We start from the raw sequence: 19,927 nt of genomic DNA on the forward strand, positions 1-19,927 counted from the left end.
AATACAAATTGTCCCAGGAAACGATTGCAGGAATAAAACCTGTGATCGAGTCAATGATTCAACAGGGAATACTACAAGAAATCGTGGGAAGTCCTTGTAACTCCCCGATTATGGGTTTGCAGAAACCTAGTGGGAAATTCAGAATAGTTCAGGACCTTCGAAAAATTAACAATATAGTTGTTTCATGTTGTCCAGTGGTACCGAATCCATCAGTGATACTGTTTCAGATACCATGCCAAGCAGAATGGTTCACAGTGATAGATCTTTGCCAGGCCTTCTTTTCAATCCCATTGGATGAAGACAGCAGGTACCTTTTCGCTTTTAAAATGGAAAATCGCGTCTTAACATGGTGTCGAATCCCACAAGGATTCACAGACAGCCCATCAATCTTCAACCAGTTGTTGAAGAAGAATCTCGAAAATCTAGTACTGCCGCAGAATTCGGTTCTGGTTCAGTACATAGATGACCTACTTGTTGCGTCAGAGACCGAGGAAGCTTGTAAAACAGATTCCATTGCCTTGTTGAACCATTTAGCTGAAAATGGACATAAGGTATCTCCGAGCAAGTTACAGTACTGTTTGACAGAAGTACAGTATTTGGGGCACCGGTTAGAAAAGGGAAAGCGAAAGGTGTCTCCAGATAGGATTGAGGCGATAATGAAGATGAATGCGCCTACGACACAGAGAGAAGTTAGGATGTTCTTAGGAATGGTTGGTTATTGTCGACAGTGGATAGTTAACATTTCACTGAAAGCAAAGCCCTTACAGAAACTGACGCACAAGGAGGTGAGTGATCCGGTACCATGGGACGATGAATGCCTAGTGGCATTCCTGCAGTTGAGAGACGACTTGTGTCGTGCTCCGGCTCTGGGGATGCCCGATTACGAGAAATCTTTTTCACTTTACTGCTGTGAGAGAGAGGGATGTGCTTTATCAGTCTTGGCACAGACCCATGGAAATGCCCGTAGACCAGTTGCCTACTTTTCGGCTACATTAGATCCGGTAGCCGCAGCGTTGCCCGGATGTCTCAAATCCGTTGCTGCAACGGGTGTCAGCATTGAGAGGTGTGAGAGTATTGTCATGGGACACCAGTTAGTGGTGTATGTACCACATTCAGTAGAATTGTTAATGACCAGGACCAAGACGCAGCATCTGACCAATAGTAGGCTCACGCGCTACGAGCAAGTTATCCTTGCTGCGGAGAACGTGACCCTTAAGAGATGCTCTGTCTTGAACCCTGCTACATTGATGCCACTACCTACTGTAATAGAAGGCGAAGAATGTGAAGACCACGATTGCCTTGATGTGACTGAACTATGCACGAAGCCCAGACCAGATATTGTGGATGAGCCGTTGTCTGACCCTGATGAGATTTACTTTGTCGATGGCTCATGTTTACGAGATGATACTGGTCGGTTGAGAGCAGCTTATGCTGTTTGCACCATTACTGGAGTTGTGGAAGCCGCTTGCCTGGAAGGAGTACATTCCGCACAGGTAGCAGAAATCATTGCATTAACCCGTGCCTGTATAGCAGGTAGCGGAAGGAGAGTCACCATATACACTGACAGCCAATATGGTTTCGATGTGGTTCACGATTTCGGGCAATTGTGGTCTCAGAGAGGTTACATGACCTCTTCTGGTTCGCCCATTCGAAATGGAGAATTTGTGCGACTGTTGTTGGAAGCATTACAAGGTCCAGCTGCCATTGCTATTGTAAAGTGTGTAGCTCACACTAAGAATACAGATTTTGTGTCACAAGGTAACCGTTATGCAGATGAAGTCGCCCGCTATTGTGCGGAGCAGGACTATTCCTTCACAAAGGTAGAAATAGAAGGGGCGGAAGAGAAGACAGAATTGAGCATGATGTTGGAAACAGTAGACACTTGGGAGGATTTAAGAGTGATGCAGGAGAACGCACCTGAAACAGAGAAAAAGGCATGGGAGATAGCAGGTTGTGTGAGAAGCGAGATGGATTTTTGGATTTCAGCAGATGGGAGGGCAGTGTTGCCTGAGGAACTAGCAAATCCAATGGCAAGACAAATACATGGTCCAGTACACCTAGGAAGAGATGCTATCCTGAGAGTGTTTAGGCAGACTTGGTATTGCCCTAAATTTAGGATAGCGGCAGAATCAGTATGCAAGCGATGTGTTACCTGCCAACAGTTAAACATAGGGAAAAGAACACCAGTTACACTGAGTCACATTGGGAGGTCTGGGGGGCCTTTCAATAGAATACAATTGGACTTTATTGAAATGCCAAAAATCAACCGCCTTAGGTATGTTTTGGTGGTTGTATGCATATTTTCCAGATGGGTTGAAGCATACCCCACACGCAGGTGCGATACACTCACAGTAGCCAAACTATTGCTCAGGGAGTTGATACCACGCTTCGGGGTGCCTGCCTCTCTGGAATCGGACAGAGGAACACATTTTAACAGCGAAATTGTGAAGATGTTGTGCTCTGCATTAAAGATCGATCAAAAACTGCATTGTAGTTATCGACCAGAAGCCTCAGGGATCGTGGAACAAGTAAATGGCACCCTGAAGAGTCGACTAGCTAAAGTCTGTTCATCCACATCTTTGAGTTGGCCAGATGCTCTTCCTTTAGTACTCATGAGCATGCGTAGCACACCTGACAGGAGGACAGGTCTCTCTCCACACGAGGTTCTGATGGGGAGGGCCATGAGACTTCCCACTGTTCCAACTGCTGCCTTATTGAACATTACGGATGATCTGATCTTGGATTACTGTAAGGGACTGTCTGACGCCATCCATTCTGTGTCCCTTCAGGTGCAGGCGGCTGAAGTTCCATCATCAAGGAACCTGTGTCATGATCTGTGCCCAGGGGACTGGGTGCTGGTCAAGAAGCACGTCCGGAAGAACTGCCTAGATGTACGTTGGCGTGGGCCCTTTCAGGTAATCCTGATCACGAATACCGCGGTGAAGTGCGGAGGGCTGCCAAATTGGATCCATGCATCCCATACTCGGAGAGTTTCAGCACCTCTAGAAGAAACAGCTCCTCTCCCAGACGAAAGTCCAGTCGTGGAAGAAGAATCCCAAGAGGGGACCAGAGCAGCTGTGGGGGTGTCGGAAGGAGTTGGGAACGCATCTGATCCTGAAGAGGAAGGAAGGCAGGACGGCAGTGAGACCGAAGACGCAACTGAAGGAGAGAGCTGCAGTGAATACGACTCAGACACAGATCAGTACCAGAGTGATCAAGAACCGAGTGTGAGGACGAGAAATAGGAGAACAAGGCGTGGAGCAGCCACCTGGCCGGAAAGAAGGAGGAGGCTAAGCTTAAGGTCAGCTCGGGAAGAAACGCTTGTTCCTATATCTGAAGACTCGGATCCGGAAGAAGATACCCAGGATCAAGTTCAGGAAGGTCCAAGAAGATCAAGGAGGGTGCGAGTACCTAACAGAAGATACTCTACTCCTGATTGGACCTACCTTGTCGCAGATGTCCGTGGGTCACAGAACCGGGAGGGTCAGGGAAGTGAGCCTGATCAGAATTGAACCAATTATCACAGTGCAATTAAGGTTCCTGCTACCAGGAGTGGAGGCCGAAAGATTGCTGACACTCAACATCGTCTATCCTCCTCTCCTGAGCGGAATCAGAAAATTGATTTTAGAGACAGTTGATTTTCCGGTTTGTTGTTCACAATATCCAATATTGGAGGGAACTCTTCTTCGTTTGGAAATGCTTGAACGAGTAGTGGAAGTTCTTGGAACACTCATTGTCTTGGATTAACACTTTGTTGCGGATGTCTTCAAAGGGGCGCAGAACTGGAAAGGTGAAGAAAGTGATCTTGGTCAGAACGGACCCCTTTGTAACGGTGGATGTAGAGTTGATAGTACCAGGAGTGGAGATTGAAAAAACATTAACTCTTAATTTCGTTTGTCCTCTTGTCCTGAGTGAAATAAGAAGAATAATCCTAGAGACAGTCGAATTTGCATGTTGTTGTACGAACTGCCCGATACTGGAGGGAATCCTTCTTCGTATGGACATTTATGAGGATGTGGTGGCACTTCTTGGAACACGTATAGCTTCAGATTGATAAAAGACTTTTGAAAAGCACTTTGTAAATATTGTTGCAAGATAACCTAGCGCCGAGTGGAAGAAGAAAATGGTAGGGACTTCCTTTTAGCGGACGGAGAAGGGCTAGGGTTGTCTAATTTTACAGGACTTTAATGTTGTTTGCGGAGTAAACTGTCAGCTTCCAGGTGTTCAAAAGAGAAATGCTGTTCGAAAGAGAGACTTTGTTCGGAGAGAAGGAGAAACTGGTGCTAGAAGAACACCCAAAACTACACTGTTTGAAAACATGGAGGCCGGCAACCCGAACCGCAGGGCAAAATGTATAGTTGGCACACTTTTAGGGGTAGTGATTTCTCTTATAGTTTTAGTAGTTACTGTATCATATATAGTGGGACATGAAAATGAAACAAAGACAAGATTAGAAACAAAGAAAGCATCAACACAAAAGCCTATCACTGTTGCTGAGGTAAAAGGAGAAAACACTGAGAAAGAAAAGTCTTTGTTAGATGCTGAGATCAAAAGATTACATGTTGACGAATCAAAGGGGAACTTTAGGTCAAATGCTTATGCCAAGTTGCTTTACGAATACATTGATGTCATGGAGGCGAAGAATTGCTACGTTTGTATGCAATTACCAACTTCGGTGGATGAGGGTATCAGATACCATCATCTTCCATTGACATATGGAATCACATGTAGTTTGTTGTTAAGCATATTCTATGGACGAGATGGGTTCGAGTATTATTTCTCGAATTTTGACTCGACATTGCCAGAGGTCCCAAATTATAAGCATCTGAACAAGTGGGACTATTACAAGAGCGAAGACAGATTACAGAAATGGTTCATTCCATGGAAAACGTTAGATACTTCACATGCCCGAAGAAATAATCTGACTTGTCAAGTGTCAGAAATTGAGAAAAAGTTTATAGGGCAGGTGGATACTAGATACAGGAGGCAGAAGATTCTAAAGGCTTCAGGACAATGGGAAACAGATTGGACCAAGGAAGAAAGGATACAGCAAAGAAAGGGTAGCTTTGGTCCAATTGTTTTAGACAAGGAGAAACGGGGGAAACTGTGCATTCACAGGAGTTACTCCTATTATGAGAATCTGTATGTAGGTCAAGTCAGTTGTGAACATGCTTTCCAATTGGAGTACTACTCCAAAGATTTTTTGAAAGAGATGCAAGCAATTCCAAATGTATATTTTGTATGTGGAAGAAATGCATATGTGAAGCTACCAGATAATTGGTACGGATCATGCTATCTAGCAATTGTCTTCCCCAAAATATATCATGTTGAGAATTTGGAAACGACAAAGAGAGGAATACCAACAAGAGGGAAGAGAGGGCTAGGAGCTGAAGAGGTAATTGGGGATGTATTTGGTGCTGCATTCCCTATCTTGGGATTGATACTGAATGACATCAAAATTAGAAGATTGGCTACAGTCGTAGATAGGTTATCTGCCAGTACTGCTAGATCCTTAATGCTGGTGGAGGGAGAGATGCAATCGATAAGGGCAATGGTTCTTCAGAACCGACTTGCTTTAGATGTTCTGTTAGCCAAAGAGGGCGGAGTCTGTAAGGCTTTGAAGGTCCAGGAATGTTGCACTTACATTCCAGACAATTCAAAACCTCTAGAGAAGTACATACGAAACATTACTGCAATTCACCACGAAATTGAGGATCTGACAAAGGTAAATGTGTGGGAAAAAGTAGGTCATGGAATGGGTAAAGTTGGAGGTTGGTTTGCCAACCTAGGAAAGGGTATCGTTTGGTACATATTGAAACCCATCATCATAATTGTGATTTGTGTAATCACTTTGTGGGGATTGGTGCGATTGTATCAATGGTATAGAGCAAACAGGTTGCAGAGATCTATGAGAGAACAGGAGAAAAGACTAACGACGATGCAAGATATACAATATAAGAGTCTGAAGGCATTGGAGACAATGAAAAGAAGTGGTACTGCCATGACTTCACTTTGAAGGGTCCTACATTTTAGAGATGTTGTTTTGATGGTGATGACTCCTGAAAGTCATCAAAGCGGGGACTGAGAGAGCACAAATCTGAAAAATGTATAAGTACACCATATTTACAAGCACGTAGTGTTAATTTAAATTGTATTGCACAAGAGTGTCAACTTATATAAGAGAAAATATATGAGTGTTTGTTTTCTTAGAATAGATACATATATAAGTGTGGAAAACTAATGTAGAGGTTGTAGAAATGTTAAAATGATGTTGGAGTCACACGTTAGACGAATAAGTGAAAACGAAATGTAATTCTGCAAACCATGAAAATGTGTAGGCCACATGGCATTTCACAGGAAACGAAAGATGCTGCTACACTTTTAGTGACGTGGATTTTAAAGTCATTAGAGTGCAAATGTATTATTAGGCATAGTATTGAAGTATATGTTTTATAGATGTGTTGCATTATAGAAATGTGTGCTAGTTAAAGAATACTGTTTAAACCGAGTTAAATGTTTTCAGAGTGCAGGGACCCGCTTCATGAAAATCAAGTAGGCCTGAACAGATAATGTCGTTTCTTTGATCTGCAATGTGCTCGTTAGAGAAGAGGTCGAGAGGCACCAAGCACAAAGGCTTACACATGTTTTTTGGCCTATAGATATGGTGGAGTCTGGAATTTGAGGCCCACTGTAGGATGGTCTGAATGCAGGTGCGAGGGGTCCTAATCAGTCGTAATGAATGGAGCCTTGTTCAGCGACGCCTGGCGCAGGCCTGGAGGAGGTTTCAGGAATTTCAGGGGGTACCAGCGAACTGGAGAAGAAGCCTGGGAACCAAGGTCAACTTTAACGAGGGTCCCGAAGAGTATCATCATGGAGTTTTGCCGCTGAAATCGGTACCACGTGAGGGGCGTCCCGAGGGGCGTTCCTATCGAAAATGTGATTTTGTATTAGGGAAAGCGACCCGGGGAGGAGACAGAGCAGATGATTTTGGGAGCTTAAGAAAGCGGTTGGGTAGGCAGATAGGCTGATCACGAGAGACCGATTTACAGAAGAGACTAAGAGAAGTGCGTGATCTTCTTAGGAAGTCACCACGGCTGACACCTTTTAGGTAAAGATCTTGTTAAGTAGGGATGTCACTTAGTCTAGTGTAGGGACAGACTAAACTTGTATTTTTTCCTTTCTGTAAATGACTCTCAGGTTGCAACTCACAGCGATTCTTGCAACGCTCATGCTCTTTGAAGTAGTTTTGATAATTTCCTTTTGTCGCTTAAGGATATTCAGAGAGTATCTTTTTGTACTAATACCTGTATACCTTTTGAATCTTATTCTGAGATGTTTGTATCTTCAGATACTTTTGACTTTGAATTAAACTTTTAACCTTTCCCAGTGGTAAGTGATTCTTTAGAGTGGTGTAAGTTCTTAATTGACTAACCTAGTAGTAGATTGTCTTTTACTCAATGACAGGTACCAACGATTCAGTCGACATGATTTGGGATCTGGTAAGGTAACTAGAGACCAGAAACCCCGCGTTAACAGTTTCATCGCTCTGCTTGTGGGGAAGAGACCTTTGCAAACATGCTCTTGCAACCTTTCAACATGAGCCTGAATACCAATTTGTCATTAGAAAGATAACTTTGGAATGGTGGTCTTATTCTGGGAAGTGTGCAAAGGGGCTTAGCTGGATCTCCGTAACACCTGCTGTGGTCTAGTAGAAAAACACCTAGCTCCTACCTTCAGAAAGGAGGCCTGTGAGGCCTCTCCAATGGAGCGACACCCGGGTCCCACCACCCAGCAGAGACATTTTCACCAAGGACGCAACTGATGAGTTGGTTAGTAATTATGTATGTCACAGTATTGAGTGACACGATATTGTCCTGCAATATTATCCAGTGCAGTATATCACCTACCACTACATCATCAAGGTTAGTACATGTGTAAATAGGTAGGTGTAGATGTACTTGTCTTTTCTCAACATCTGCATACCTTGAAGGTATATCTATGGTCAAAGTACATCGATGTGATAAGAATAGTAAACCTATACCTAGCAATGTACATTTATGTTGACAATGAAATTAAACACTCTATATTGTGATAGAACACTGATAGAAATGAGAAGGACAGGGAGGAAAATTAGGTACTTCCCCCATAAAACTGCTCATCTGGGGGAGATGGTTTTATGGCAGTAAATCACATTATCTGCTCAAAAGGCAGTAGTTTTCATGTAACTGGTGCCACGATGACCAATCAGCACAGTCAGATACATGGAGCACACTGAAGTTAAAAGAAAATCCACATGCATCTACAGTAAAATCAGAAAGACACGAGTATCCACAAATGTAAGGCCAGACAGACAAGAATATGTTCTAATGTTAAACAAGACAGTTCCTAGTGAGAAGTGACTTGAGACTTGGCCGCCAAGAGTATAAATGTTGTATAAAAAAACAGGGAACCAGAAGTATGTAAGCGAGTCGAAAAGAGTAAGAAACTATTTGAATTCAGTATGCCAGTTAGTCAATCTTTCCTTATTCGACTTGAAAATCATAAAAGTCTATTTCCAAATATACCTAACAATATCCATTAAAAAATACTACAGGTCAGGAGCTTTTGGTGCTTGCTGTGTTGTGGACTTGTTATGCATTGAGATTGGTCTCTGATAAAGCAGAGGAAAAAATGTCTCTCCAAGAATATTTTGATACTCCTAAGGATGAACATTCCCACCGCATTGGCTCTCAGTATGGTCCACCTCAGAGGGTACCGTAAAGGTCTTTGTTGACTGTGACATGTTCATTTATGAGTATCATTGTTAGAATAGATGGTTGAAAAGAGGCTACGTTTGACAGCCTCAGCAACCTCTCGAGTCGTGTTTTCACCCTGCTACTTGCATTGTAAACACAACTGTGTCTGTTATAATTACAGTGCATTGATCTGGCTGCACACAATACCCTCACCCAGTGGCGGTGCAGGCTACAATGGAGCCCAATCCTACCCAATTTGCAGGATCTTGAAGATCGGTGGGAGTTCATGCATTACTGTTCTTCCGCCACAGCACATTTCAGGGGATTGCTTTAGGTTTTCAAAGAGCATGTTCGTAAGAAAATAAATGTTTTGCTCGTTAATAGAAAGAACGGTTTATTCAGATATTTTGATCCTTTTTGCACTTTTCCCGTAGCCTAGCTTTGAGCGTTGTCTTAGCTAAACTTATTTTTGTTCTAATAAAGTACCTAATCTTTTAGTTGGCCAGGGCACTTTATGAAATCTTCTATCTGGTGCTTATGTACCTCAAGATATTTCTTGTAGTTTCAGTTCCTATGAAGGATAGCGAGCACAATTTATGAATCATGGTAGAAGTTGATTCCTCAAAATCTTTAAAACCTTTGTAGATAACATGCAATGAGAAAGGGTTATTTTACACTTTGTGAAGATGCAAAAAAGACAAATACCTTCTCTTAAAACATCAACCAGTTTATGATTTGTCGCTAAGATGCAAGGTTTAAAGGTGAACTATTTTACATTTGTTTTTAGACCAGTAAAGACTGTTTTGCAACAGAAAAAAAAATCTGTGCTCTTAAATTAACATGCAAACATATTAAGTAAATTGTGATTTGATCGTGGAACCAAAATTCCTATGTAGAAGCAAAATTACAAATATAGTGTATTTCTATGCTGTTACATTTTTTGAATAATGGTCTTAAAAAGCAATTTACTTGGCTTGAAAACTGTATTTTTGATATGTTAATGGGATTTCAGTTGGCTTAGTGCATTCTATCAAATACAGAAGGCATGCGTACCCATGCTTAAAATATACGACACAGAGATGCTCCTTAGCTTTCTTTTATTCAGTAATGAATGTAATCACTTCCCTCTAGGCCTTCGCACATAAGTTCTGCTAGGGAACGCGGCCTGATTACATTCTGGAATGTCGTTTAACTTATTCATTGAGAAAAATGAAAAATAACCAGAGAATTAAATAGCATTACTGTTGTAAATTCTTATCCAAATCCACAGCTTTGTCTGTTTTGAGTGAATTGGGCTAGCGGTGAAGTGTATGTATATGAAATAAAGCTGCATTCGATTAAAAAAAAATACATAAGATTCACTTCATAAAGAATTCGTTTACTAACTATTTAAATCGAGCAAGTTCTACTGATCCACAAACCCTAACACTTTAAATGTTCCCTGTAATTTCAAACTCTTCCCCATCATGGAGTGGGACATACATATGGATCCTTTCCAAGGAACAGCCTCTGCATATAAAAACAGTACCAGACATAATCAGTCAAATGAAAAAACAAGTCCCATAATCTTAGTCCTGGCTGCATTAAAGCATTTTGTTTTACCAATCTAATCACATTTTTTTCACACACACACCAATATATACCTAGGCAAAAACAAAAGAACCCCAGCAAAGATCCCCCCTGCGGGGTCCGTTGGGCATTGCAGTGCCGGCCCAACAAGGACCTGCGCAATGATGAAGCATGACACCCCTTTGGGTGTGTGGGCCCTTGCTTCCAAGGGAGCAGATCCTCCATCTACTCCTGGGTAGGCTTTGACCTTCTCTCTTGATAGGAACTGCATAACCTCTTTTCACACTGTGTTCAAGCATAGGCAGCTAGTATTTATCCAGTGATAACACCTGGTCCAAGCATAGATCATGATGGTAGCCTGCTTCACTGACCTGTTTTCCATTTGTAAGAGGACCTGGGTATCTTTTGTGTACAATTGGAGGTTCACCTGGTATCGCTCAAGTTGCTAGTCCAGAGGGTGCCTGTAGATACTGAAGAGCAGAATGGATAGGGATGACTCTTGTGACACTCCGCAAGACACTTCACGTGACACAAAATCCACAGACACAGTCCAAACTGACTGCAGTTGGAGAGGGTGGAACTCAGTTGTGAGCCATACTGTTTTCTGCCTTGGGGTTGGCTTACCCTCAATATTTAATGATTTTGACAAGGAAGTAGAGCAGAGTGGTAATACATGTTCCTTTTATGTTTCTTGGTCAGCGCCAATAAGCAGCGCCCCTCCCAAATGCCACTGTAACTATGTCAAAACAGCCAACAAAAGTACGTACAGATTTGCAAAAATGATTTAAGGGTGTCCTCTTTCACATGCTGGTGTCATGCACCTGTAAACCAGATAAACTGTAAAACACAATTAGCACGCCATATCCTCATAAATGACGCTTGGTAAAACTTCTTTTACAGTGAATTAAAAAAAATATTAGAGTGTAAGAAAAAATGTTTGCCTTTTCAGATGACTTGCTTGGCTTGGAAGTTTTGGAAAGTGGCCAACACATCTATTCCTCCCTATCTCCGACTGATGCTACCGTAAGTTACCATGTTCATACAATTATCTGGTTACTAACTGTTTGCAGAATCACATGGGGTGAACACTGGAAAGTATTGCTTATTTCATCTTCTCACACTTTTTGTCTATGTTGAATATAAGGATCTACATTTTTCATTAGGGAAGCATTTGAATTTGCATCGCCCACACATCTATTTCTAGTAAGCAATTCAGATCTACCTTAAGTTCATGAATCTATTTGTGAATGAGTACATCAAGCTAGCATTTGCTGGACCATTTGCATTACGTTCTTTGCATCAAAGAGGGTCCTAGAATGCTCAAATTATCTTTCTCATTAAGGATCACTTGGAACAGGCCTTTCCATCTCGGTTTCAACCAATTCTTCAGAATGTGGTTCTCGATCTCAACATCATCTGTCAGATTGAGGTTGTCGCAGCGTTCACTATGCAGATCTCGTATAGGAGCTGCAATATGGTGAGGAACTGTATGCGCCACGTCAGCTAATCCTTCACAGCAATGGCCTATCTTCTCATCTGTGATTTTCACAGGTGCTTTTACAGGTACAGATCAAGCCATTTTAGTGATGTTGAGACACAGACTTTTGCAAAGCAAGACTCTATGGTGTCTTTGTGTTGCTCGATTATGCTTGAAACTTCAGGTTGATCACTACAGTGCAATTCTTGTTCAGTCTGTAGTTTCATTGTTTCATTTTGTTTTGCTCCACGAGCGTGCAGGTACCAAATTTGCTTTTGTTATTTCCACCCTGTCAAATGTTTTCCATGTCTAATAAGATCTCCGTGTGATAAAGTAGAGGAGAGAGTAAAAAAGTTTATCAAATTTTGAAAACGTAAAAATATCTTTATGCTAAATATTATTGTAGATTAATGTTATAGATTTATTTTAATTGTAGAACTAACGAAATAAATACTGCAGCCCCATTAAATTCATTTTGAAAAAATCTTTAATTAATTTAAATATATTATATTAAAATTATTGTTGGATGTTTAAATTAAAAAATAAATTCCCGCCTAAAGTAAAACAATATATATTTTTATTTTGCATTAATGATTATTAAAAGTGATGTACTGATTTAATTAAAAATAATTTAATTATGTTTTGTTGGAATTTATTTTTATAATTATTTTTAAATGAAAAAAGGTTGGTAAAATATTTTATAAATAAATAATAAATATTTTTTACTTTGTTATATTTTTATATTTAAATTGTTTTTATTTATATTTCTATGTATTTTAAATAATTTGGCTTAATTTAACATTATTTCGTATAGGGTTTTATTCCACGTTCCTACCTTCATTATTTTCTAAGGGAGGGTGTTGCAATGTGAGCGGTTGCTGCTGGACTTACTATTGTTTCTTTTTGGTAAAAGTACCATACTCTCATAAATGTGTACCATCCCCTGTTTCAGGGGATAGAAGTGTGTAAGTCTACACTTTTGAGTAACGTAACACTCAGATTTTGGGAATAGCCAAAAGTGGTGAAGTTACTCAAAAGTGTAAGAGTAAATTTAAATGTGTAAGTTACTCACAAGTTACCCTCATGAACAACTCAACAGTGTCCAGCACTCACAGAACTTCACAGAAATGTTCAACTCTAGGAGTGACTTATCAGAAACCTTAGCGTATCCCATGGTCACTAACATTATCTCCTGGACGACTTAGGGTCACACTTTTCTTCCTGCGTGATGGGACTTGTGGGGACAGTGTTCCAAGGAGCCCCCAGAAACAATCATATCACTCTGTGGTGCCCCTTGCCTTCTGGGAGCACCACAGAGAAATATGCAACTATTTAAGGGCCCCGTAGCATATATGGTGCTCCTTAACTCCAGGGAATTGCATCTGATGCAGCCGGGCGAATGGGAAGTTTTTCTCTTTTCCCCTTTTTGTTTGTCTTTGCAGGACCACCAGCTTTATTTTCTGTCAAAAGAGGTAACCCTGCCTCTGTCTCAAGGCACACTGGTATGCTGTGGGGGCCAAAGCAACAGGCTCTTTGGGCCATGCATTTTCCTGTCTTTCCCAATGGCCACAATCTCGCCTTCTGATGACTGGGAGGGATAGTCGTAGGTCTGCTGCTCTCCCTTAACCTCTTAAGGTACCCATTACACAAGAAAGGCTGATGCCACTGGTGCCCCTGCCACATGCAGAGTCACTTTGGTAGTGTTTGCACAACTGGAGAGACAGAGGAACATCACCTGGCCATATCCTCCACATTATAACATAAAAACTAAGAATGGGCAAGACACTACAAATTTGATAAATAAAATAAAATATATGTGCTTTACTAAGTGGTCATTGGTAATTCTACCGATAAAGTGCCAGTGTGCAAGACTAATTGCTGTTAAAGTGCCGATGTGCAGGACATAACTGCTGGTTTAACCAGTTTTTGCCTTAGCATGACTGGAAAAAGAAAAGCTAAAATATAGAGCAAAACCTGCAATGTATGTCCTGGATTGCCAGATCCAGTCAAATAACCACTGACTATGTAAGTGTTTAACATTTACATTTATTTTATGCACACTTATGTTGTGTAGCTATCACAACAATATGCCATGGATCTGGTCCTTGTGGATATATATTGGATACCACTGGCATACTGCAATAGTGATGTGCTCCCAAACTATCAGTAAATCATGCAATATATGAGTCTTATTTATTTGAGGGATTTGTCAAGTGCTGCATGGTCCTATCTGACCACCTCTAGGCACTTTGTGGGGAGGAGAGCAACTGAGTCTGGCGTAAGTAACTGTCTAATTTCTGCAAAAAAGCGATACCAAAGGGGATGATGGATGGAGCGTTTGAGCAAATCAAATCCTCACCCCTAGTCAACTGATCTGGGTTTAATCCATCATCATTCTTTAGCTCACTCCACCACCCCAGTTCAGACATGGCCATATGCAAATCAGTCTGACCGTGTGCCTCATGGGAACAGTCCAGCCTGAACTGCCAAGCCATGTCTTCCCTGGACCGAAAACAAGCATCCTGGGACCGGTTTCGGGTTCATAACCCTCATCAGCAAGGCTATCTTGAATCCAGTGGCAAAGTGAGCAAGGGACCCACGTCTGGGCATACCCTGCCAACTTAGGGCGAACAAAGCGATACCAAAGGGGATGATGGACGTAGCGTTTGAGCAAATCAAACACTCACCCCAGTCAACTGATTTGGGTTTAATCCATCACTGGATTCAAGATAGCCTGGCTGATGAGGGTTATGAACCCGAAACCGGTCCCACGATGCTTGTTTCCGGTCCAAGGAAAACATGGTTTGGCAGTTCGGGCTGGACTGTTCCCATGAGGCACAGGGTCAGACTGATTTGCATAGGGCCATGTCTGAACTGGGGTGGTGGAGTGAGCTAAAGAATGATGAATTGTCATGAATGGTGCCAGTGTTGATTATTTCAGGCCCCCAAAGCTATAAGAATGGCTTAGGCGGCAGGTAATAGTCATTTTTAATGTATATTGAATTAATAATTACCTGTTGTTGTGGTCATCTCTAAATTTGCCAGACAGTGCTACCTTGTGGCAGACTGTTACAAGCTCTGGTGTTGACAACTAAGTGCCGGTGCCGAGCACCGGAAACAACCTGCTAAAGCTAAGCACTGTGGACAGGTATCCTGAAACCTATGCAGAACACTCTTGCAAATTTCACGGTATGCTTGTCATATTAGATTCCTAAAATTACACCATTACACCACGTAGCATAATTGGGGTGCGTTCATGTCAATATTTTAGAGCAGGAACAATGCAAACAGCTGCTGTTCACAGCACTTCTGTGTTTCCGCTTTTTTTAAAACTCAAAATGCATTCTTTCCATTCATAATGGTCAGGAGGTCACAAATCGGGCTAAAATAAAGAACCAAAAGCCAATTTGCATGTTTCGTAATTTAACATAATTTTTCTTGAATATCGCATAATTTTGGAATCGTGGATTGAGCAAATTCTACACAGACTTTGAAAGGCAATGGCTGTTTAGAAGACCCATTTTTTAAACTCAGCTTCACATATGGCAAGAGTCAGAGCTTGGCTGCATGCTCACAATTTAGGATAAGTCTTATCGGCATATAGTACTGAAACAATTGTTTAACTACATGTGTTGCATTTTTTTTGCATTTCTTAATAATTACGTTACACCAAGAAAAGTGGATTATGTTGCACATGGTAACAAAGGTAATAACCAAGTTTGATATATAAATAAGGTCATGCTTATCAAATATCAATTTACCAATATTTGACACATTTGTGCAGTCTACCTAGAGGGTGTCAAGTACAGGTCTGAATCCTTCTGGTCAGAAGAAGGTGGTAAATTGGGAAGGCTCTGGAGTACTGTTTGTCCACTTTTCATTTTGCTTGGAATAAACATTTCAAAAGGAAAGGTTTATTTTGTACTAGGACTGTTTTTGGAAGACATAATTTTATTTTTTTAAAGTGAGTCTAGCATTAATTGTGTCCCAATCTCCAGATCAGCCGTTTCCTTAAAATCTTTTAGGAATGTTTCCCAGTATGTTTAAGCCACATATTTGTATGCAAAAAAGCATTATTTCCTACTACAATCTCAAAAAAGAAGGCAAAAATATGAAATATTTCATCCATCAATATTTTCATTTCTCTGCCCGTGAACACATATTTCCATTTGTGGTCTTTCATGTTGTGCTCTGTTCAAAGTAGTAAATCCATGTTTAGATGAATCTTGTCTATATTACATATTGTGCAACAACTAGATCATGAATATTGTAGTGTGAAGTACAGTGGCGGCTGGTGAGGTCTGTGAGTAGTGAGGCTGGGCTTGCTGGGGTGAGGTTCAGGGTATGGGGATTCATGTTAGGGGTGGCACCGTATTTTTGGGGGAGGATGGTCGCCATTAATGGGCACATCTTTTACGGTTCTTTCAGCACAAGCCCCACTCTGTCCCCTGCTGCCTCTAAAAGTCGCTCCCCATCACTCTTCAAGGACATTTTGAGGGTTCCTTACGTGGCCCGGGCAGTTGTCTGTTACTCAATTGCAGAGACCCCAGATATCCATGGCACTGTGCTTCAACCCTTGTATCCAACCTTGCCTGCAATTCCAGTGCAGGTACCCCTGTCATCCGAACCACAGCATTTCAATCGAGGTATCCGGTGCTGTGTATTACACCATTGCAGGGACCCTTGATATCCATTCCACTGCACTTCAATCCTGGTATATACACGGATGTATGACGTTACAACGCACACTTTTACAACGCATACCTTTACAACGCAAAATCCATTACAACGCATTCCATTACAACGCATGCCATTACAACGACATTTGAAAAACGTCATTTACAATGCATTCCATTACAACGCATAATACCTTTACAACGAATACCATTACAACGCATAACATTACATTGCATGTTTGGTAAGTATTGGATAGTGAGGGGTAAAAATTACTATTCTAACTCCAGAGGGTGCAACAGTAGGGTAAGTGTTGGATAGTGTAGGGGTAAAAATTACTATTTTAACTCCAGGGGGTGCAACAGTAGGGTAAGTGTTGGATAGTGTAGGAGTAAAAATTACTATTCTAACTCCAGGGGGTGCAACAGTAGGGTAAGTGTTGGATGGTAATGTTATGCGCTGTAATGATATGCGTTGTAATGACTGAGTTGTAATGACATGCGTTGTAGTGGTGTGCGTTGTAGTGTCATGCGTTGTAATGGTTGCGTTGTAATTGCATGTGTTGTAATGGATGTTGCGTGGTAAAAGTTTCGTTGTAATGGTAGTGCGTTGTAAAAGTTGTGTTGTAAAGGTTGTTTCCCATATACACCATTGTGTAATATTCTAATGAAGAATCCCAGACAACAGACCACTGCATCTCCATCGCACCAAGCACTGCTGTATGATTTTCAGCACATATCATTGTCAATTCACCTCGAAGGTGTCCTGCACTAACTGGCTACTCAGTACAAATGACCAAAGACCACGTGCAGCTTCACACCAAATCATTGCCAAAACGTACCCAATAGTAGCACAGATACCGCTTTCAAAATCTCTCCCCCCCAAAAAACTTCAAAGTAACTGTGGAAGTTCTTGAACATCTTGACATCGGTCCACAGCTCTGAGGGAGTTTTGTATATGGCCTACTACAACACCTGCTGCTCTGTCAATGTATCTCACAGCTAACCTGCACCACCTAATGCTATTACGGCACTGACTCCTCTAGGTGTTTTTTCGATTTCTAACCTGCCCTGGCCCCTCACATAAATGTGCGTCATTCCCAGCCGTCACTGACCTGTTACGCTGCTCTGTCAATGTACCTCTGCCCTAACCTGCAGCACACACTGCTATTCTAGCACTGACCCCTGCACAGTGTTCTGAAAATATGCCTCACTCCAAATGCGCAGCACTCCCTGCTGACTGCAGCACTGGGACCTCACTAAACTGCAAGACACGCTGCTTTTCTAGCACTGGCTCCTCACGCTCCCCTACAAATGTACCTCAAAATTGACCTGCAGCACCCACTGCTTTAACAGCATGGGCCTTTTACAGAGCTCTGCCCATGCATGTCAGTCACTATGAGCAGGGCCGGACTGGGAACCACAACCGGCCCTGGCAAAGTGCTCGGCCGGCCCCACTCGTGGGGGGGGCGTTGGAGGTGCCGCCGAGCTCTTTGACGGGGCCGGTTTTCGGACGATTTTAGTACAGGGCTGACGGCCCTGTAACAAAAACGGCCCCCAGGGGCCCAAAACCGGCCCCCATCTGTGCGGCGCACCGGGGGATTGCCCGATGCCCGCTATGGCCAGTCCGGCCCTGACTATGAGTATCAGCAGTACCCAGTTGTTCCAGATCTCCCCATCGCATGCACCATGCGGTCGGAGGCCTCTAGAGGTGCTTGTTAGCCGAATTACCCAAAGTCAGGCCCCATGTACCAGCCGTGCAAAGCGGAAGGCAATTACAGTTTATTAAGGTCCATCCAAGGATGAACGTATCAAAAACAGCTAGTTTTACCAGCTAATGCCAACAGAGAACAGACTGAAGGATTGTCTCACCTAATTGCAGACAATGGGGCCCTCTTTGTCCGCCTCAGCATGGTTGTCCGATCACTTTTCTCCAGCTCGCTTCACTCGAGCTGGAAATGTGCTGCTGCTAATAAGTGGTCAGACTCCGAGCACCCCTGTCAGCTCGTTATTGGAAGAAGACAAAGCTAGGGATTCATCAGTGGCAGAGCTGAACTGAACTTCCTACTCCAGCCCTCATGAGCACGGAGTCCGGGTACTTGAAAACACCCAGAGATGGGCCTTGGGTGGGGGAAAAAAGGTGCACAGCGGGAGTGGTTCGCCATGACAATTTTGGTCACAGTTTGCCAGTAGCAGCGCGGTAAACCGCCACCTTGCGTCCGCGACGGTGCACAGACATAATATCGACTCCAAAATATCGTTTGGACAGAATATCGAATTTTAAATATCGTTTGGACAAAATATCGACAGGACAGAATATCGACAGTCAAAATATCGTTTTTAAGGTAAGTGAAGTAATATCGAATGTAAATAATATAGAAAGTGAAAATATCCAAGTATATAATCTAGATAGTAAAAAATATCGTTTTTTAAATAATATTTAATTATTTATAGTGTTTTTATGTTATAATATGTGTGAAAAGTGTCATTTTATGTTATAATTATTTTTAATTAATGATTTTTTTTTAATTATTGTGTAATTTTATTCTGTAGCGGGTTGTGGGTTTATAGGGGAATAGGGTGGGAAGTAATTTAATTATAATTAATTAAATATGTAAATTTATTAATTGCTAGTAATAATTAATTAATTGGTAATTAAATAATATTTGTTAATTATTTAAAATTTAATTGGTAATTAATTTAATTTAATTGATTAATTGCTAATTATGTAAATTAAAATAATTTATTTCCTGTAGCGGGTTGTGGGTTTATAGGGGAATAGGGTGGGAAGTAATTTAATTATAATTAATTAAATATGTAAATGTATTAATTGGTAGTAATATTTAATTAATTGGTAATTAAATAATATTTGTTAATTATTTAAAATGTAATTGGTAATTAATTTAATTTAATTAATGAATTGCTAATTATGTTAAATTAAAGGGGTATTTTTAGGGTTCAGGGTCAGTTTTTGGTTTTTGGGTAAAGGGGTATTTTTAGGGTTCAGTGTCAGTTTTTAGTTTTTAGGTAAAGGGGTATTTTTAGGGTTCAGTGTCAGTTTTTAGTTTTAGGGTAAAGGGGTATTTTTTGGGTTCAGGGTCAGTTTTTAGTTTTTGGGTAAAGGGGTATTTTTAGGGTTCAGGGTCAGTTTTTAGTTTTTGGGTAAAGGGGTATTTTTAGGGCTCAGGGTCAGTTTTTAGTTTTTGGGTAAAGGGGTATTTTTAGGGTTCAGGGTCAGTTTTTAGTTTTTGGGTAAAGGGGTATTTTTAGGGTTCAGGGTCAGTTTTTAGTTTTTGGGTTAAGGGGTATTTTAGGGTTCAGGGTCAGTTTTGGGTTTTTGGGTAAAGGGGTATTTTTAGGGTTCAGGGTCAGTTTTTAGTTTTTGGGTAAAGGGGTATTTTTAGGGTTCAGGGTCAGTTTTGGGGTTTTGGGTAAAGGTTTTTTTAGGGTTCAGGGTCAGTTTTGGGTTTTTG

At 41.4% G+C, this 19,927-nt stretch overlaps 1 protein-coding gene across 2 annotated transcripts in view; it reads left to right on the forward strand.

Moving 5' to 3' along the window:
* OTOA (otoancorin) overlaps window positions 1-19,927 on the forward strand; it is a 185,815-nt gene that overhangs the window by 89,404 nt on the left and 76,484 nt on the right. For both annotated transcript variants that reach the window (XM_078665134.1, XM_078665135.1), the window contains exon 9: window positions 11,254-11,327. In XM_078665134.1, coding sequence (XP_078521260.1) covers window positions 11,254-11,327 — 74 coding nt within the window. The remainder of the gene's footprint in view (window positions 1-11,253; window positions 11,328-19,927) is intronic.

This window comes from Lissotriton helveticus, chromosome 10 (assembly GCF_964261635.1).
Source record: "Lissotriton helveticus chromosome 10, aLisHel1.1, whole genome shotgun sequence".
In the NCBI taxonomy this organism is placed as follows: domain Eukaryota; kingdom Metazoa; phylum Chordata; class Amphibia; order Caudata; family Salamandridae; genus Lissotriton; species Lissotriton helveticus.